At 40.1% G+C, this 20,584-nt stretch overlaps 3 protein-coding genes across 5 annotated transcripts; 2 read left to right on the forward strand and 1 right to left on the reverse strand.

Annotated features, from left to right (window-relative positions):
- Positions 1-558: 558 nt before the first annotated feature.
- On the forward strand, positions 559-3,485 carry LOC119885633 (bcl-2-like protein 1). Its single transcript, XM_038695757.1, has 3 exons — positions 559-736; positions 1,452-2,104; positions 2,863-3,485. Exons 2-3 carry the CDS (start codon positions 1,580-1,582, stop codon positions 3,001-3,003), a joined length of 666 nt encoding a protein of 221 aa, XP_038551685.1. The 5' UTR covers positions 559-736; positions 1,452-1,579; the 3' UTR covers positions 3,004-3,485.
- Positions 3,486-8,745: 5,260 nt separating this feature from the next.
- On the reverse strand, positions 8,746-13,107 carry gata1a (GATA binding protein 1a). The gene is made up of 6 exons (XM_038695752.1): positions 12,958-13,107; positions 11,136-11,357; positions 10,532-11,038; positions 9,769-9,914; positions 9,538-9,663; positions 8,746-9,417 (listed from the first exon to the last, which is right to left on the reverse strand). Exons 2-6 carry the CDS (start codon positions 11,344-11,346, stop codon positions 9,130-9,132), a joined length of 1,278 nt encoding a protein of 425 aa, XP_038551680.1. The 5' UTR covers positions 11,347-11,357; positions 12,958-13,107; the 3' UTR covers positions 8,746-9,129.
- Positions 12,960-20,566, forward strand: si:dkey-13a21.4 (uncharacterized protein LOC494576 homolog). Of its 3 annotated transcripts, none has more exons than XM_038695760.1 (5): positions 12,960-12,983; positions 18,320-18,445; positions 18,530-18,748; positions 19,532-19,657; positions 19,759-20,566. In XM_038695760.1, exons 1-5 carry the CDS (start codon positions 12,975-12,977, stop codon positions 19,843-19,845), a joined length of 567 nt encoding a protein of 188 aa, XP_038551688.1. In that variant the 5' UTR covers positions 12,960-12,974; the 3' UTR covers positions 19,846-20,566. The 3 variants fall into 3 exon arrangements, with proteins under 3 accessions (XP_038551688.1, XP_038551687.1, XP_038551686.1); XM_038695759.1 differs by lacking the exon at positions 12,960-12,983 and adding an exon at positions 16,142-16,287; XM_038695758.1 differs by lacking the exon at positions 12,960-12,983 and adding an exon at positions 17,915-18,047.
- Positions 20,567-20,584: the final 18 nt, after the last annotated feature.

Genomic DNA, 20,584 nt, shown 5'->3' on the forward strand with positions numbered 1-20,584 from the left:
TTTCCCATTTAACCACTAGTTATTCATACTTCCAAAAACAAAAAAAATTACACAAAATCAGAATCGGCTTTATTGCCAGGTATGTGTACACATAGGAGGAATTGGACTGGATTGTACATTGCTCATGATGTGCTTACTTATACAATAAGAATAATAAAATCAACACAAGCTACAGTATAGAGAACACGTATATACACACTATAAACAAAAACAGACAGATTAACAGACAATAGTGCAATGAGCAGAGTAAATGTAAGATAAACACATTCTTAAAATGAGCATTATACGTTCAGTTTTGTAGACACAACACGTGGTACAACTAGTAAAAACACTGCAAATATGTTAAAAGATAAATACTCCATAAAGTAAATTGAAGTGCATTTTATATTAAATTAACATACCTCTTTTGCTTTTTGTACATCACATTTTTAAGGTACCACACTCTTAGTGCGTAAGTGAAATGATGAAAGCAGATTTGTGGACCTGAACTTTATCCAAACATTTCACGGGCCCCTTAATTTCCGGTGTTTCTCAGACGCTGATTGGTGCAGCAGAAGGAGGAGGCGGGACGTTTGGTTGGTACAGTAGCAGAATTGGCCAACCGCCAGCGTGCATCACTGTTGAGGCCACAGAGTCTACAGCTGCAAACATGACCATATTGTGTCTGTATTCACAACTACAGCTTTTAGTATCTCCATAGCTGCACTCTCAAAGGGAAAACAACATTTTAGCAGTTGTAAGTATAACTGTCAATAATTATTCCCTCATATCAGTCCTGTGGCTTTAGTTTGTAGTTGTTTTTGATGCGTTTCCTATGGATTGTTTATAAACAGCTAGTTAGCACGTAAAGCTAAAACTGGTAACTACGTTATTTGACTGCAGCCAGATCTGGCACTGCGGTGGCAAGCTGGCATCTAGACATGTATTTGATATACGTATCAGACACGTATCATTATAACTTAATGTTACTGGATTTCGAAATGGTGAGCTTGAAAGGCGGCTATTTAGCTAATGTTTGTTAGCTCATGTTTATTGTCAAAAGCACTTTTTGATTTTTGGATGCCTTTTTTTCTTTAAAACTTCCAGTTATCCAGAAGTCTTCATTCATTTCTGTACCATACGAAATATCGCATCAGCAGACTGCTGAAACACGAGAGAAGGCATTTTATAAATTATCATTGTGTGCTAATGCAGAGCTGATATTTCAAATGCATCTGCAATTAAACTGCATTACGCAGCAATGACAATGTGAAAAATGAATGCAGACTTGCATGTTCACTGGGATGGACAACACAACTCAAGCACATTTCAAAAGCCCCCTGATGGATCATTTTATCACACAGAAATGAATGGAAACCAATGCATGCTAAAACACAGCAGCATGGATTGCAAAATATTTGCTCACAGGAATTGATGCATTTTTTCCCCCTCTCATCCCTCTATGCTTCCAGACTGCTATTGCTAGCTGCAACATAAGGCGAAGAAGCTTTAATGCACTGACAGCCTGAGAGGAACGGTAGGAGAAACCATGGGCTCTGATTAGGTTGGCTGTGTGTTGGAGGTTCACAGTGTGGAAATAATGTCGTGCAGCAACAGAGAGCTGGTGGAGTTCTTTATAAGCTACAAACTTTCTCAGAGGAACTACCCAGCCTCTCTGCTGAGGCCAGAGGATGCTGGTGGAAGGAGTGAGGGAGGCAAGGCCCACTCATCTTGCAGTAACTGCTTGCTGGCCAACAGCAGGAACGGGGGTGGCCAGCCAGGGACGTCCTCATCCCCGCATGCTGCTGTAGAGGCTGTAAAGGAAGCTCTTCGGGACTCAGCAAATGAGTTTGAACTGCTCTTCACGCAAGCGTTTAGTGACCTTTCCTCGCAGCTTGACATCACTCCTGACACAGCCTACCACAGTTTTAAGAGTGTGATGGACGAGGTGTTCAAAGATGGAGTCAACTGGGGACGCATAGTGGGTCTGTTTGCCTTTGGTGGTGTACTGTGTGTGGAATGCGTTGAAAAGGATATGAGCGAGCTGGTTTCCCGCATCGCAGACTGGATGACCATGTACCTGGATGAGCACATCAGTCCGTGGATCCAGAGCCAAGGAGGATGGGTGAGTCGACTGGGGAGGTAGTCCACATGCAGCTTTATTTATAGTGCTGTGACTGTGTAGATCTGATACAGATCAGTGTCTGCTACAATACTGACCCTGTTTAGCCGATCAGGTATTGGCCATTGTATAATCATGGATTGGTTCTCTGTATTGGTAAATACCCTGAGTTCAGGTATTGGAATTATCTGGAGTGAAAAAAGTTGCATCTCTAACTGTCACACAAGAAATTCCAACTCAGACTAATGGCAAAAAAACATCCCTTAAAACTTCTCAATCTACTCCTGCAGCACAGCACACTATTCTGCCACTGGTCTGTATACTCATGCTTGGTTAATTTGTTTCCTACAACTTCTAAAAGGTATTTACGTTTAAAAAAAATATAAAAAAGATTGGAATTTGTTGTTAACTTTCTTGGTTTGCTCCAGAGCAAATAATAATAATAAAAAAAAACATTTAGACACACGTATTAGCACACGTATATACAGCAAAGACATAGATGCCTATAAACTATGTGTGATATAATAATAAAAAAAAATTTTTTAAGTTAGTGCTAGCGCCATTTTGCTACTACACGTATTGAAGACACTATTATCAATAAGACAAGATACACCTACATTTATTTTTGTGCAAAAGTGTAAATATCTTTGGCCACAACTTTAGATTTCTGGTGTAGTATTCCTTTAATGTGGATGCCAAGAAACCTAGACATTGTCTAATGACAAAATCTCTCTCCCTCTTTTTTTTTTTTTTGACTCCAGGACTGCTTTGCTGAGGTTTTTGGGCGAGACGCCGCCGCAGAAGCGAGGAGATCTCGGGAGACTCTGAGTAGGTGGCTACTAATTGGAGTGGTGCTGCTAATGGGAGTAGTGGTTGGCGTGCTCATCACGAAGAAACAGTGAAGGTGCAGCATCTCATTCACCATAGCACAACATGTGTATTGCCACGCCAACAAAAATAAAACTAAATAGTTAATGTTTACAAAAAGCCCAGTCTGCTTGTGCACTGACAGAAAGTGGATTGGCTAAAGCAGTGTGTGGGAGTATCTATAATATGTAGCTTGGTGAGCTGTTACACCTCTCGCTTTGTTGTGTGTCTTTTAATTTTTTTTAACACAAAGCAGAGATTTTCTGTTGTTAAAGGGTGTCACTCTCCAGACTGGAATGCTTTAAATGAACCTGATAACTAAGAGACAGTGGCACTGATTCAGCTGGTGTGATGAGACTGCTAATTGTCATTACCCAAGGACCAATTTTCATTACAAACTGACAGCTGACAGAAAATATAAGTTATATTTTCTTTTCACTGTGTAATGCTCAGCTCCTTTTGTTTGCTGTCCTGAAGTTTTAGGCATGCTTCAAAAAATAAATATATATTTATGTTTTTCTTGTGTCTTTATTGTCCAATCCAATCCACCTTTATTTATATAGCACCTTTAAAAACAACACTTTAAATACAATAATACAAAACTGAAAGGACAACCCTCAAACTGTATTAAAAGCCAAAGAAAATAAATGAGTTTTAAGACGAGATTTAAAAACAGAAAATGACTTGGTAAGTATAATATGTAGAGGCAGCTCATTCCAGAGTCTCGGAGCTGCCACAGCAAACGCAGGGTCACCTCTAGATTTACGTTTAGATTTAAGGACTACCAGCAGTGCCTGATCAGCCGATCAGAGCGAACGAGATGGACTGTAGGGCACAAGCAGACAAATACTGGGGGGCCAAGCCATGCACGCAATTAAAAACAAATAAAATAATTTTAAAATAGGTACGAAAGTGCACTGGAAGCCAGTGTAAGGATTGGAGAATGGGTGAAATATGGGCAAATTTTTGAGTTCCAGTTAAAAGACGAGCAGCTGCATTTTGAACTAGTTGTAATCGTGCCATAAGTGATTTGCTAAGACCACTATAGAGTGCATTACAATAATCTAAACGAGTGGTGATAAAAGCATGGATTAAAATCTCAAAATCATGTCGAGATAGAAACGATTTTACTTTGGCCAGTTGCCTCAGCTGGAAATAACTTGTTTTCAAGTTTTAAACGACCGTCCAACTTGACTCCCAGATTTGTGACCACAGAACTAATATCTCGGGTTAGCCAACCCAGATGGGAGCAGCTGGGTCATTTGGAGTAAGTAACATGAGCTCAGTTTTACTCTCATTTAAATACAAAAAATTCATAGCCATCCATGCTTTCACTTCATTCAGACACTCTAAAAGGGTTTTTGACTGACTTAGCGGCACATAAATTTGACAGTCATCAGCATAAAGATGGAACGATACATTGTATCTTCTGAGGATTGACCCAAGAGGCAGTAAGTATATTGAAAAAAGTAACGGCCCAAGGACAGATCCTTGAGGAACTCTGCACAACAGAGGAGCCGGAGATGACACAGCATCATTAACCTGAACTGAGAAACTCCTGTCTTCCAAATATGATGTAATCCAGGCTAAGGCCAACCCCTTAATGCCCACACAATTTTCAAGCCGACAATAAAATTTGGTGATTGAACGCAGCCGTAAGGTCCAATAGTAGCAGAGCAACAGTATCACCAGAGTCTAAAGCCAAAAAAATGTCATTGAGAACCCTCAGCAGAGCTGTCTCAGTGCTGTGGGCTGACTTAAACCCAGACTGAAAAATTTCAGTTATACAATTGTCATTTACAAATGTGCTCAGCTGCAAATAAACAACTTTCTCCATAATTTTGGAAAGCAGAGGGAGCTTAGAAATAGGCCGATAATTTGAGAGCTCAAGTCGGTCCAGACCAGGTTTCTTTAACAAGGGTTGAACAACTGCATGTTTAAAACTCATAGGCACGACTCCAGTAATTAGACTGACATTAACAATATCAAGTATGCGGGGCGTCACTGTAGAAACACTGTATTTTATTTGTTGTTGTTATTGAGCTGAATCCTGAGTCCAACAAATGAATTACATGAAGAAAAGGTACCAGCCTGATTCAAGACCTGCGAATCCCTGCTCACGTCTCACATTTATTCAGTAATTCAAATTCACCGAATGAAGTGAAACAAAGTGGCAATTCAGTTTGAATATCAGCTAGAGGAAACATATTTACATGTAATAAGTGCAACATTTTAATGTTGCAAAGTGATGCATTGTTAAGATTGTCTCATAAACCCATGCTTTATCTCATGGATCATTTCATTATCAGCATTGATGAAAAAAAGCGATGCCTGCACACTGACTCCAAACCACACATTTATTAGGTATAGAGGTTTCCATCCCAGATGGATCTTTGACGGATCAAAATGTTGAAAAATGGTTACCAGTAAGTGGTTACCGTAAGTCCATATACAGTATTTACCAATAAGCTGTTATATATGTCAAATATATCAGGTATATCAAAAGACCCCAGATGGTTGCAAGTTACATGAAAGGAGATTAGAATCTTGTACAAGATGCATTAATTGATTAACAGATGCATTAAAAATGTCTTTAACCACATTAGCTCCACTCATATATGTCATATTCTTTCTATTAAAATACACCAACATACATGTATGTCATCATCGAGACAATACAAGAAGCTATACCCAAAATATGTCTAAATTTACAAAATCTCATTTTACAAGTATTTCATATACTACTACTCTTTCTTTCATAACCTCAACTGTTAAGCCATCCTCATTTCATATTCAGTTTAGTACCATAACATAATAATAATATAATATGCATTAACAATTTACATGACAATGTACTACACACAAACGCAGAGTGTTATCTCTAAACTGCAGTGTGCAGAGTTTTACATCCTGTGTCAGTTGGGGAATAACTGGAGCTGCAGTGTTGTGTTCTTCCCTGTTGGGGGTGCTCATGTACCATATGTTTCAAAAGGAGTTTCCTATACATCAAGCTGTGGTAGTTGCGTTCACTAATCTTTTATTTCTCGCTGTAGATGTTACAGTGGAGTGTTGACATGTGTTCAGAAATGCATCTGTTTCCTCCTTCAGGAAGGCTGTTGTTTGAAATTACACGCAAGCAAAACATGAATTTGCCTTTAGTCTCCCAGACTGTAAAAGGTGAAACAACACGTTATCAAATCACCTGCTTCCCTGTTGTAATAGTTTCTACCGCAAACAAGGGCATTGTACAACTCTGCAGGATAAAACAGGCTGAATGGGAAAAGAGACAAACACCGAAAGAGCAAGAGAGAGAAGGCCACTAACAGACGGCCTTGTGAGTGAACTGGAGCAGGCCTGTGGTTGCTAATCTGTCCCCGGCATTTGTTGCCATTTCCCCAGAGCAGAGCTGCCGGCTACAGCAGATAAACAGCAGATAGACAGTTAAGGAAAAGAGTATAAATTATGGATGTGCTTGCCAAATCATCTCATCTCTCTTTTTTCCATTTCAAGTTTTGTTTTTTGACACTTAATTATTTGTCTCATGATTGTTTTACTAATTCTGATCATTCTTGAAAAGGGAAACAATGTAGATAGGTTTCTATGCTTTAGTGTGATTTAGGTTAAACTTTGGTTAAATGTGGGAAATGGATTCAAATAGAAAACCCCTGATAATTTTCTGTTACTTCACTGGCCATCAATACATTAAATTCTCACCATAAAGGTCCTGGCGGAATCGGGGGAGTTAAGCATAACAGTAGTTGACTGTGAATGAAATAAAGCTGTTGTTGTTCTACTCAGGTGTTTTATGAGTAATTTGGGCAAAATGAGTATAGTCAAAATTTTGATTTAAGAGTTGGTTTATCACGGGGACTGACTGTGTGTGAGCATGTATTACTCATGTTGTGGGGACATACATCTATTTACACAATCAACTTGTAGGGACTTCCTTTTGGGACTAATGTAAGTCCCCACAACTTTATCATTGCATTTTAGGGTGAAGACCAGGTTTACAGTGTCATGAGTGGGTGGCGTGACCAGATGTTCACAGGGCCGCGCTCACTTAGCTGAAACCAAATGCACAAATGAAAGTCTTATTTCTCCCTTAAGTCTGCAGTGAAGCGTGTACAAATCGGCTATGAAAACACACACCACTGGTGTGTGTGATCATTTATAGATTTGGCTCAAGCGAAGCGTTCTGTGTGTGCCCACAGATTATGAAACCTGACTGGATTCATTTGACCCAAACATCTGACATATTGATTTTGAAACCTTCAGACGACACCAATGATATATTGGTAGACGTATTTCACGTTTAAATGCCTAAAGTGTACTGGGTGCCCCTCGCTGACTAACTGACAGGGAGTGTGAGAGTGGCGTTGCCAGCAGCAGGTGGATAGTTTTGGGTCTGTGGCCTCAGAGATAACCTATCAGTCACCCCCCACTCCTGAGTGAGCAACCCCAGCCCTGCTACTCAGCATAAAAAATACTCTGCACATACATACCACTGTACTACCGCCTGGCATTTGAAATAAAATGGCATTACTGAGGAAATAAACTGACTCATTTAAGGATTTTCCATTGTCTTTTGCAGCAAAAGTCTGTCAAAGACCTCTCCCTGAATACACCAGTCTTCTAATCTAATCAGTTATAAAGACACGGTCACAAGTCTGAGCGATATGAAACAGTTATCTCTGGTTCATTGAGTGGGATTACCTGGATACAAACAATCAGTATTTTGAAAATTAAATGTCTGTTCTGCACAACTAAAGGATTGCTGACATTTACATGGAAATTCTGCTTTGATTATTGTACTCATTAACTAATTATATTTACTCAAGTGTACTTTAATCAAGTAGCCTACTTTCAGATTCAGCTATTTCACCCTTCCACTGCACCGCATACTCACAAAATAAATATTTTACTTTTTACTCCACAATATTTATTTTTCAGCTATAGTTATTAGTCACTTTTGAGATTAAGATTTTTTGAAACAAAGCATATGATCAGCTAATGAAAAGTTATGCATTGTTGTAGCTTAAACTACCCAACAGTATGTCACGGTCAAGCTCCAATTTGACCAGCAAGTAACATTATAATGCTTCCTACGTTACATATGCATCAGTCATAATGAACCTTTAATGTATTATATAACTGACAGGGGCCATTCTGCTACGCATTAAATACTTATATATTACATGTTTGACACTTTTAAGTACATTTAGCTCGTTATACATTTGTATGTTCACATAAGTAAGACATCGGCATGAAAATACTCCTATGCTGTATGTATGTAGTCAGCATTCTCAGGTCTCTATCTTCAGCCTTCTGGAAACAAATAAAATGCCTTTAAAAGAGCTGTGAAGTTATGTTACATATTATCATTACTGAGCAATTTCTCTGTCATCTGACCTTTGCACTCAAGCATGAGAGTGGAAATTTTATGCATGAAAATAGAAACTTGACCTTGTGTGTGTGTGTGTGTGTGTGTTTGTGAACTTAAAGCCCAGTTGCTCATCAACTGGCAGTGCTGGTCTAAATATAAAACCCAGGCGTAAGTGTTTCACTTTAGTTGAGTGTTTGTCACTTCTGCAGAATGGTAGAATTTGCATACATGTCCAATTACACTGTCAAAGTGAAGCGCCTGCCTGTACAAAGAGACTGTTATACCTGAGCAGGGGAGTACAATAAAGCCACACATGAGGTTTTTCTGAGGTCAGTTCACTCAGCTGAACGGGTGATCTGAGAATTCAAATGACATCAATAAACAGAAGCCTTCATAACTCCAACAGAACAAGTCACACATTTTATTATTTTCTTTGTAGTTTTAATATGGTAATATAAATTTTGCAAATACAAAACAGACCCGTGTAACACAAAATCAAGTATAATTTCACATTAGGAATAAAAGAAGAGGGACTAAGACTCAGATGTGGCAGTCAAACAGATTTGTGTTTCTCTATACAGCGGGAACAATTCCCTTATCAGTGTGTTTATATGTGCAGCAACCTCAGTTTGGTGCTTCCCCCTAAAATACAGTGAAAAGTAAACTTTATTCACATAAATCCAATGACACACATATGTACAAATTCACACAAATAACTGGAAAGCAAGCGTGCTGATTCTTAAATATACACCGCTGTCAGATTCCTGTTTTCTCATTTTTACACCAGTGTGGGCACCATACCGGTGTTGAGGTGGTGTGTGTAGGATAAGGAGGCGGAGGGATGCAAGGCTGACGGTGTTGAGATGAGGTGCGGTGTGTGGCTATAGGTGAGGAGAGCCCCGGGGCCCAGGGAAAAGGGCCCACCGTTGCCGTCCAGGGAGGTTGGCTGAGACATCTCCGAGTACGACTCAAACATGGTGGCCTTCTTGCTCTTCTTGTTCTTGTTGGACACTTTCCTGTTGCGCGTTTGAATGCCTTCTTTCTTCATGGTGAGGGGCCGGTTGACCTGGTAGAAGAAAGAAATCAGCATCTCAGAATTTGTATTTACAAGCAGATTTTGTGGGGAAAACGTTGTGCAGCGGTTAATGGAATATAGTTGTGAGTTTTCTCAAGATGAGTGACTCACATTGTGCAGTTTAAAGTAGAGTCCACACGCATTGCACACAGGCTCTCCATTGGCGTTGCGTCTCCAGAGTGTTGTTGTGCTTGTGTGACAGTTGGCACACAGTGTACCTGCCCGCTTGCTCACAATCTGAAACACGGAGAAGAGATCATCAGGGGTGTTTGAAATGCTTTGGCAATGTTTTATTATTTATTGTACAGAAAGTACGTTGGCGTGTATCTAAGTGGGTCATACCAGTCTCTTCTTGGGTCGGATAAGTGGTCTGTTTTGGCCGTTCATCTTGTGGTACAGTCCACAGGCGTTACACAGGTAGTGGCCTGTACCATCCCGACGCCACAGAGGGGTAGCTGTGGCTCCACAGTTAACACACTCTCTGGCCTCTGTTCAAAATCAAAATATAGCTGTTACTGCATTTTGTAGTATGTATAGTAAAAAGGCAACTTTTACATTTGAAAATGTTGCCTGAAATAAATCAGGCAACATTTGGAAACAGATTCTGCCTTTAAAATACATTTTAAAAGTCTTACAACACTCATGACACAGTACAAATGAGGACGATCAAGATATCATTATTGAACTAAGTTATTTATTTGACAAAACTATTACACCACATTTATTCTATTTATTTGTTCTTCTGTTGCTTTCAGTTATATCACATGATCTTCCATAGCAGATGGATTTGCAGATTATACATGTCAGAATAAAAAAAAATTCCAAGACCTTCTTGTCCATGTTGGCTTAAGAATTGAGATTTAAAGTTTATCTTTGACCTAGAAAATTTTGGGAAATTTCACCATCAACCTTTCTAAAGCAGCTGGGCAACTCCATCTGCTGAGGAGGATCATGTGATATGATCAAACGTTCCCGGAGCAGCCACTAAACAGACTTTGTGGTGAGATTGTTTTGCCAATCTTAAGTGTCTTAGGTTTTTTAGATTATTGACTGATTTGTCATATAATGAAATTATAGAAGAGGACAAATCTTAGTGGATTCTCACCTGGAGTGGATATCCTCATCTTGTTGTGGAGTTTAGGGGAGTATGAGGGGCTGATCCATGCTCCAGGGCTGGAGTACAGGGCAGCAGAGTTGTAGTCTTGTGGACCCGTCATGTACGAACTGTAGGGGCTCAGCATGTGTGGGTGGGAGTGGGACGACGGAGTATACACACTCCCAGCGGCAGGAGTCAGATTTAGAAAACTGCTGCCGGTCCCCGACCCCCCCAGCGGGCTCAGGCGCTCGGCCTTCAGGGCCTCCTGAAGCTGGGGGCTCTCCCTGCCCTCTCTACACGGAGACGAGTATCCGTCTCTGGATGTGGTGAAGGAGGAGGTGAGGCCGGGGGTGTAGAGGGACGTCGGTGTGTGCGAGTGCAACGGAGTCTTGCTGAGGGAGCTGCTGCTCCAAGTGGAGCCTGGAGGGTTGTAGGCTGAGCTCAGGGAGTGGCTGCCCGGCCCGTCCAGCAGCTGGAGGTTGCTGAGGAGGCTCGGAGAGGTGAATACCTGACGGACTGTGGAAAGTGGGACAGAATAGACAAAGTCACATCATGATTTGGACTGTGGATGAGAAGATGGATTACGGGGGTGAGAGTGGGTGGGAGCACTGACCCGAGCTGTGTCTGTAGGAGGATGGTGCTCGGCTGTGGCTTGGGCTGGAGAAGAAGGAGGGTAGGCCGGTGTAGTCTGTGTCCTGGCTGGAGAAGAAGGCCTCGCCATCTTCTGGAGGCAGCAGGCCAGGCTCAGAGGAGAAACCGGCCAGCGGATCTGAGCTGAGCAGAGCTGGAGACACCCAGTGGGACTGCTCTGATGAATCCTCCATGCTGACTCAACCTATAGCGCCACAACAGTAGGGATGTGAGAAATCTACAGTGCTGTAGATTGTGTGTCAAATGCATCCACTCAAGATAATTTTTCTGAAACTGAAAGCTGAAATCAGGGTATTTCTGCAACCTCGTGGAAATGCACGCCACAATTAAATGTGTCTGATTTACTGTAACAATGTATAGAAGAAGATACATTATCACCACACTCTTCACTTCATAACAACCAGTGAAAATTTCAAGTTATCAGGGACAAGATCTCTCGACAGCAGGCTTCTTCAAACTTCCTTTTCTAGGATCCTCATTTGACTGTGGCTGAAAGTAAAAACTAAAAATAAAGGGGTCTATAATTGTAGTGATGCAGCCAATGACCAAACGGTTTCTAAGTGGCCTGTCTACAATAGGTGTGCCAGTTAGAAGAATGCAAAAGATATGCCCTCGGGGACGCCCCACACTGTAGACAGACAGCATAACATTCCGACTTAAAAAAACAACTGAATTGGTGTATACAGGCAGATTTACGAAGTGAAAGTGTAAGCAGTACCCTCTGTCACACTGCTTAGAGGATAATATGCCATTTTCACAACAGCCTTTTAAATGTTTGGTGTTTTTGATAGTTTTTCTGTTTTTATTCAAGAATAACTGTGTTACAAGTTTTAGTCTTTGAGATGACAAGGCCGTTTGCTGCCGTGTAAAAAAAATCACAAATTACTGCTTTAAAAAAACTGAAAGTGAAAACTGAAAAAGTAATGAAAGCACAGAATGTTAAATCAGTACTGTGAGAATTGCAATAACAGACAAGGCCGCCCTCGCCACATATCTTTAGAGGAAAGAGATGAGGAAAGAGAAGAGGCTGATAGTGTCTGATAAAGTCTGAGAAAATCTGATAGACAGCATTATTATAATGATAAATATATCCAGCTACAACACGACCCTGATCTCATCTGATTAATAGAAATCTGTTAGACTAGAAATGTGACAAAACACAGCAGAGTGAGACAGGATGTTGTGGAGAGCCGATCAAATTAGAATGTCCAGAAAATTTTAAACAGGTGGCAATAATCCTATTTAGATAGATTTAATTGTTTTAAACTAAAATGCTTTTCAGATATAAGCTTCACACAAGAACATGGTTAATTGACTTTAGGTTTAATTACTGTCCTAATTGAAGGTTAATGAGTGGGAATTTAGTACAGTAATTTATATTAAAACATTTAACATTAAAGGGATGAGTCACCTAAAAGCATGATAATCGTGATGATGACTCATCAAAAATTAATTTTATCACTCAGATACATAGACCCATGGCAATATATCAAAGGAAATAATATTACAAATCTAAATAAAACACATGTTTTAGAGAAACTGTCCATCTCATTGAGAAGGAAGCAGAATCTCTGTGACCTTAAAGTAAAGTCCTCACCTCTCATATCTCTCCAAGTCACAGTCAATCAAGCAACAAATGGCCTGAAGCGATAGTAAACCTCACCAAGCTCCAAATGCATTAAATGTGCTTTCATAAGCCAGAGAGTCTTAAATCAATGGGATTATACACTGGTGTCTCCTGAAGAATAGGCCAACAGGAGACAAAGAGCCGTGGGGTCACCTACCTGAGTGGTTGTCAGAGATGAGCGAGGTGAGCAGTAGGGCACGGGGTTAAAGTTATGCAGCCAGGTGGAAGGTTGCACAGCTCGTCTGTCTGACTCAGTATAGGCTGATGGCTAGAAGAACTACTTCTCCAACCACTAGCGAACTTTAGGGCTAAGAGACAGTCCGTGGGAGGGGTTGGGGACAACTTTTTGAAAGACACACCTCTTTGGTCCAGAGAGAGAAAAAAACTTGTGTGAGGGCAAAGCTAACATATTTAAAACACTTAATGTAAAATTATGTCCAAATGTGTATTTTATCTGCAAATGGTGCAACTGTTGTTTGTCTTATCAAAGGCTTTTGGCATCTGAAGTAAGAGGGAAAGTTGAAGGTGTCAGCTTTAAATCTTGGCTCCTCTGCTCTTCCTTTATGGCCGTGTGTGCTGGTAGTGTAGCGTTGATAACATGTTCGTATCTCTGAGGATTTCCACAAAGAAAGCACCACATGATAAACGCACACTATTCTCAAATAATAATGTATAGCTGAGAGATAGATAGAAGTTTATTGCAGACACACACATGAATATAATGTCATACAGCTGTTCCAAGCAGGGCGGTGAGCATGCAGGATGGGTGCTTTTTGTCTGTTGATGAAATGTGCATACAGCCCCTGATAAGGCCGAGTTCGCATGGAAAAGACTCCACAGACATTTGAACAAAGCAAATATAAAATGCAAAGACTCAATTTCTTTGTGGTCCAGCAAAGCTTAGAGTGGAACACAGTAATGCAAATCGGGAGAGGAGCTGCAATCATGGGGGCAGAGATATGGTCTGGACACGGCCTGGCTGCGCACAAGCCCGACACTGTCCCAGTCATTTGATAGTCAAAGCAGCTCCCCAACTTTCCTCTCTCTTTGTTCATTTACAGTTTTCAGGGAAATCAGGTGAGAAAAACAGTTAGGAAGAATTGAGGCCTTTTTTTAATTTGGAACACTGGGCCTTTTTCTGCCACTTAAGAAACTGGAGCAGTTTAATTAAAACTACATCCTCATCGGGTAGTGAGGGGCAGATAAACTGCATCCATCAGTTAGACCAGATGCAAATCAATATATAGGTCACTGAGTCGCATATTTCCATTAACGTTTCACTCTTTCTACAGTTTTTTTTCTTATTTCTTTATTGTATGTATTGTTGTCAACTATAACATATGACAATGAGAAAGAAAAAGAAACTATTTAGGCATCACAATGAAACAGGGATAACATAACAGGCATGACTCCACTCTCAGTTGGAGGATACATTCAACATGGCAACAGGAAATGGGCAAAGTGTAATATAATACAAATAAAAATGAAAGGCAAAAACAATAATATAAAAAATAATAACAGAAAAGGTAGCCAATAAAATTTAATTTCTTTAAAAAATTGAAGCACACTAGCTATATGACTGCATTTTTTTTGTTTATAATATGGTTTGCCTCAAGCTATTGCCTAAATCTAAATTCAAATCCAAATTTGGCTTTATGGATGTGAAGTTTCCAAAGCAAAATTAGTAAGTTGACAGCTGAACTTTTCTGTTTTTGTTTTCATAGTATAGCATTACATCCTTGGTATCCAGCTTAATTGAATGATTGGTTTGAGTGTCAAAATAGTCCCATTTCTCCTCCAGAATCTTGATGTGTGCTGACATTCATAAAATGGATGGTTAGTGGTTTACAGAATTCACATTTGTTATTGATGTCCACAAATCTTGAGACGAATATGTTGGGGGGTAAATATTATGCACAGTTTTGTAATGCATTTGTTTCAGTTTGTAGGGGATAACACATTGATATGGGAGAAGCCATGTTGTTTCTTAATGCATATTTACAAATCCCACTCTCTCTACAGTTGCTTGGCTTGAAATCCTCCTCCTGCGCCAACAGAAGCAAACTGCAGAGTACATTAAAGGCCAGCAAGGTCACAGATTCAAAACGATTCCACAGTATTTTTGCCCAGATGGGTATCAGGAAACACAGACAAACCAAACAAGGCCGTACAAAGCCTCACTTCTTATCTATAAAAGTTTCATCCAGGTTTCATTGCCTTAGAATTTCGAACATCGTGGCTATGGCCCTCAGCACATCTCATTCACAGGGCAACACAATGTGCTTTATATAAAGTGACAATGCAATCAAAATACAATCAAACAAGTTCAAGTGCAAAAAATATATATACATAACATAATACTATTTATTGTTAGGATGCAGCTTGCCTCTCGCCCGGTGCAGCTTGCCATGACGCTGAACAGGATAAGTGGAAATAATATGAAAAGATGTTTGATGAAGGTAATTTATTGTGTTATCTACTTGAGTCCGTCCCTTACCCCCCTTGCGTCTACGAAGAGTTTACTTTTAGTGGCACTAATATCAAAACTGAATGGGAATAAGCCACTCTGCTCGCAGAGTGCATCAGTGTGTGTCGATGAAAGTGATATTATGAGAGTAAGAGTGAAATGAGGTCTCTGTGGCAGTGTGGCCAGCTGGGCAGGGATGTGGCTGCTGCCGCTGTGCAAGCGGGCTGCTCTGCTCTGATAAGAGGTTATCTAGATGAAAGGAGGAGGCCAGGAATTACAGGCCCGCCGCTCGCTGTCATACAAAGCACAGACAGACACACAGACCAACAGGACATTGCAGCATGTCCGTGGTCATGCCATGTAACTCATAGCCTGCATGGGCACATGCATTAGGCACACACACACACACACACGCACACACAACGTGCCTGCTCCGTTGACAGTATCTCGACAAAAGCAGTTGGAGCTGACACTGGATTGTCTCGTTGGACAGTTGGGAGGTTGTGTGAGCCCGTTGTAGCTGTCTGACTGATGGTGTTGCATGTCACCAGTGGACTTTGGGGACAGCTTTCTAATTCCCAAGAAACAGGCTTCTGTGTAGGCGGTGGTCTTATCTCTGCCACGCAGGGCTGCAGCAACATACCCAGGAGAGCTCTCTCTCTCTCTCTCACACACACACACACACACACACACACACACACTCCTCTACTTTGTTCTTCAGTTTCACCTCTTTTTTTCTCATCAGCTACTCACAGTTTTAGTCAACAAAGATTAACTAGTGTCCATGTGGCCTTCTTGGCACACATCTCTGATCTGCATGTGATGTTTTGTTTATCAGGCAGCGTATGAGTGTGTGTCTGCAATGACTAATAAAGTCAGGTGGTTGAGTGGCCAAAGCCTGGCACTCTGGTGCCACTCACTGAGATATCCTGGCTTTTTATATTGCTGATTTTGTGTAATCTCAGTATTCTGCTCCTGCGCCTCTGACGGTCTCAACAGGACACAGATATGCAAAAGCATGTAAGCATTACCTCAATGTGTGTAACTGTAATTTTCTTTTCTCTTTTTTTGATTATTGAAAAAAAAGCTGCATGTTTTTATTTCTTGTTGAACGTTAGTGTTTTGCTTGTATGTCTTTATGTCAATAGTAGTGTTTCAGTGAATTGGTGTAGTATAGAGTTTTTTCCCCCTTAAGTAGCTTCAAGGTTGTTAAAATCATCTTGTTCCAATTTAACTGACAGTGTCATGTACTGTGTACTCTGTTCCAGCTCTTCATTGAAGCTATAGGGCTAATACAGAGTGAAACAAAGCCAAGACTCTTTTTTATAAATATTTCACATGCACCATTTTATCCACATTTCTCCAAAAACCTCTCCAAGAATTTAAGATAAATGTCTGTTTATTTAAACAATGTCTAGCTGCAGCGGATGAGTAAATTATTTTTTTGTGGTATGCAGTAATTGTTAAAGCCACAATATTTTCATATATATTTGAAAGATTTATTGTGATATTTGTGTAGTGGTATACTAATAATTATGTAAAAGTATGTTAAATGCATTTTATAAAGGCAGGTAGCCGAAATCTAAACGTGTTACTTTGAGCACATTTATTGAGCACCTTTTAAGCATTAAGGCTCCAGTCAGTTGAAAAACAAATGGTGAAAAACAGTGAATCACTAGACATGTTGTAGATAACACCACCTGACAGCTCCAACAGAAAGGAAATCCTGGGAGAACCGTGAATCACCTGAGGCCTATACTCCCCCCTAGTGGTAAATAAATATAGTATCCAGTACAATTTACATTAGATTACATGTTAATGAATTTTTTATTCAAAATCACCATTTTACATAGATCTATCTATCTATCTATGTGTTTTTGCATGGTGGTCTGTGTTATTTTTTATATTCTATGCTGTATGTATTTTTTTCTTATGCCTATTCTAACTTTTGCTGTGAAATCAGCTGTGCCTCTGGGTGTTGACTCATACAGGACAGAGGTCAGCTATGTGCCAACCAAACCAAAGCAGCTGTCACATGGTGCTTTCAAAGACTGTTTAAAACAATGCAATTACAGAGAAAAAATGAGCAACGAAGCAAAGCAACACCTGTTTAGCTCAGATAGCTCTGGACACTCTTGTTTTTGAGACAAAGCACCACCAAAATGCTACTTTGGCTGCACATATTTCTGCTATGAAAACCACTGAGGACACTGGTCTTTCTGGAGCTTTGGGGCTTTAGTAAACATTATGGTGAACATTTAATTAATACAGTATTTTTAGACTAAATATGTTTAAATTCGATTGCTTTTAGGTCAACAGTAAGGGTTCACTATTATACTAGATATAATTCCCAGTAGGCCCATTTTACAGAGGACTTTGAAACATCCTTTGGACTTTCATGTTGCATTTTTACGTAAAATACTGTTAAAAAGTTAAATAACATATAGAAATAACAACAACAGCAACAACAACAATAATAATGATAACAACAAACAAATAAAACACATTTGACTTTTCTTTGGGAAAGAAAATGGGGGGACTTGGTGATTCCTAACCTCAGTCTTTCTAACATCCTGGCTAGGCCTACTGTCCACATTAAAAACACTTTGGCCCACAGCTACTGTGGCACGCATCATTTTACCAAATGTAAAAATACGAGGAGCACCTGAAGGCAGCAGCAGCTGAAGCTCCGGTGGAAACAAACCTCAGCAACACACGTGAACATGAAGGAAGGAAAAAGTCCGGTTACTCTGAAATTAATCCTCATAGGAAGCTCCGGGTAACGTCAGCTAACTTCTTTTTTAAACTCTTATTTCAAACATATTGTATATATAAGTTTGGATTTCCTGCTCCGTCAAGCAGCTGTTTCACTTTCATTTAGGACCCTGGTTTAAGGCTGTAAATCATCCTGGATATTCTCTGAAAGTGTAAAAGTTTGTAGGCTATTTAACGTAGCAGTGAGATAAAATGTGAATTCTAATGATCTGTGGAAGGAGATAAATAGATTTGATTGTGTTGTAGATTTTTTATATGGCTGTGTGTGTTTACACAGGTGGGAAAATCCTCCTTCATGAACAGATATGTGAATCACCGCTTCACCAACATGTACCGGGCCACTATAGGGACTGACTTCCTTTCCAAAACAGTCAACATAGATGGGGACACGGTCATCCTGCAGGTAACTCCTCAGTCCATCTGTCCAGCCTCGCATATAGCCTACAGAATTCAGCCTACATACGTCTTCGCGTTGTGTCTCCCTCAGATCTGGGACACAGCAGGCACAGAGAGGTTCCAGTCTCTGGGCACACCTCTGTACAGAGGAGCCCACTGCTGCATGCTGGTGTTTGATGTCACATCCAGAGCTAGTTTCTCTGCCCTGGAGGGGTGGAGGAAGGAGTTTCTGATCCAGGGTGAGCCTCAGGACCCATCTGACTTCCCCTTCATTGTACTGGGCAACAAGACTGACCTGAGCAACCGGGAGGTCAGTGAAGGTGCCACTGTGGATCTTAAAGTATCAGTGTTGTAAAATAGTGGACCACAGATACCACAGGGTTCAAGGGTTCAGGTTGTTTTTTTTTTAAACTTGACATGAGTAAAGGGATTAGGCTCTTTAAAAGTTTTACTCTTTCATGTCAGGAATTTCCAATCAGACAACCTTTGGTCAAAATCCACTGAAATCCAGACTGATGCTGGTTTTATAGATTTTACAATCAACTGTGACCAAGACAACCTCAGCAGTAGCCTACAGATGTTGATAAAACGAAATACACGCACACACACACACACACACATTGCACTCCTAGGTATGAAAATGCAAAGTAAAATAGCCTAGGCTACTTTGTGTTCAATGCTATCATTACCAACTAGAGCCCGAAGGAAGTAGCCTAATTAGAACAATGCATTCATGTAGTAGAAACTGTTTACTGACTGGAGAACTACAAAAGTAAAAGAGAGGTTGTTTGAAAACTACACTTCATTGATTAGTTGGTCAACAGAAAATTAATCAGCACATCCTCAAATAATTAATAACAAGCAAACATTCAAATCATTCTCTGGTTCAAGCATTTCCATTGTGATGACACTGACTGACATTTTTCACAATTTGCTGCCATTTTATATACAGATCAATTGATTCATTGAGAAACTTGGCCTACTTTACATATTAATCAATAATAAAAATAGCCAAAGTAAGTTTTACTTAAAAAAAAATAAAAATGAACAGCTCTGTTAAAAATGACCTTAAGTACATTTTCTTTTCTTGCAGGTATCTGGCAGGCAGGCCCTGCAGTGGTGCGAGGAGATAGGAGCAGAATACTGTGAAGGCAGCGCTAAAGAGGACCTGGATGTGGAAGGGCCGTTCCTGAGAGCGGCTCGCAGCGGCTTACAGCAGGTGACTCCCTCAGTTTAAATAAATAAATAAGAAAGACGCAGCATTGCTCTATGTTTAACATGTTTATTTTTTGATGATAAAAGATACATTACTCCCTACAGTACAAAAAACACACATTGGAAAATACAGGACATTTCCAGATAACCTGCAAACAGCCGAGAGAAACTCGCAACACCTGTGAGTGCTGAGGGCAGCGCTCGTCCCAGTGTGGGAGGGAAAGTTCAGAGACCTCGGCACTGCTGATGATGACCTATCTAACGAGGGTGCAAAAATAGTGACCCAGCAAAGGTACTGTGGAAGGAAAGGACACAATTGTATACCACATGGAGAGAGGAACAAACTCATTAAATGTTTTTTCTTCTTTTTTCTTTTTTTTGAGAACCTTCAGCTTATGGTCTAACTTAAGGCATCACTACTAAAATACACTGCTTTTGCATGCATGTCTAGTTTTGTTCAACAGACACACTGACACGCACAAAAATTATGAATGCATATGAAGAGAGTTCATTTCTAGAAAGAAATCGGGAGAAACCACAAACAGCAAAACCAAGGTGCCAGCCGGAGAAAAAGCAGGCGAGTGACAACCTTGGCTCTGATCATCCTGGCAGTTACCATCACAACTGAATCCGCCCTTACAAAGTAGATATACACTCATGTCCAGTCAGAAACCTCCTCCCTGTACGTTTGAATTGTAATGAACCTAGCAGTGATCCAGACCCCTACAGTGAATCAGCTTGACAGAAGCAAATTAGAACAATCAGGGAGACTATATATATTTATATTATATATATATATATATATATATATTTGTTTCTTTTTATAAGTAAAGACACAAAAGGCAATCAAGAGATGACCAACATGTAAAAACTGTTTGTTACAGGTAATTATATAAAAGGCCAAGATGTTTTTTTTGTTGTTGTTTTATTC

The sequence above is a fragment of the Micropterus salmoides genome, unplaced genomic scaffold (assembly GCF_014851395.1).
Source record: "Micropterus salmoides isolate LMB-PRFRI ecotype aquatic unplaced genomic scaffold, ASM1485139v1 Ms_hic_scaffold_4, whole genome shotgun sequence".
In the NCBI taxonomy this organism is placed as follows: domain Eukaryota; kingdom Metazoa; phylum Chordata; class Actinopteri; order Centrarchiformes; family Centrarchidae; genus Micropterus; species Micropterus salmoides.

Bases quoted from the DNA above. Each gene is read 5' to 3' on its own strand.
- LOC119885633 (XM_038695757.1), top strand. From the start codon at position 1,580: ATGTCGTGCAGCAACAGAGAGCTGGTGGAGTTCTTTATAAGCTACAAA. The intron at 2,105-2,862 runs GTGAGTCGACTG...TTTTGACTCCAG, and splicing joins TCCAGAGCCAAGGAGGATGG to GACTGCTTTGCTGAGGTTTT.
- gata1a (XM_038695752.1), bottom strand. From the start codon at position 11,346: ATGGAGGATTCATCAGAGCAGTCCCACTGGGTGTCTCCAGCTCTGCTC. The intron at 9,915-10,531 runs GTGAGAATCCAC...GATTTTGAACAG, and splicing joins GATGAGGATATCCACTCCAG to AGGCCAGAGAGTGTGTTAAC. The intron at 9,418-9,537 runs GTGAGTCACTCA...TTCTTCTACCAG, and splicing joins TCTACTTTAAACTGCACAAT to GTCAACCGGCCCCTCACCAT.
- si:dkey-13a21.4 (XM_038695758.1), top strand. From the start codon at position 17,991: ATGAAGGAAGGAAAAAGTCCGGTTACTCTGAAATTAATCCTCATAGGA. The intron at 18,048-18,319 runs TAACGTCAGCTA...GTGTTTACACAG, and splicing joins TCCTCATAGGAAGCTCCGGG to GTGGGAAAATCCTCCTTCAT. The intron at 18,749-19,531 runs GTCAGTGAAGGT...CTTTTCTTGCAG, and splicing joins CTGACCTGAGCAACCGGGAG to GTATCTGGCAGGCAGGCCCT.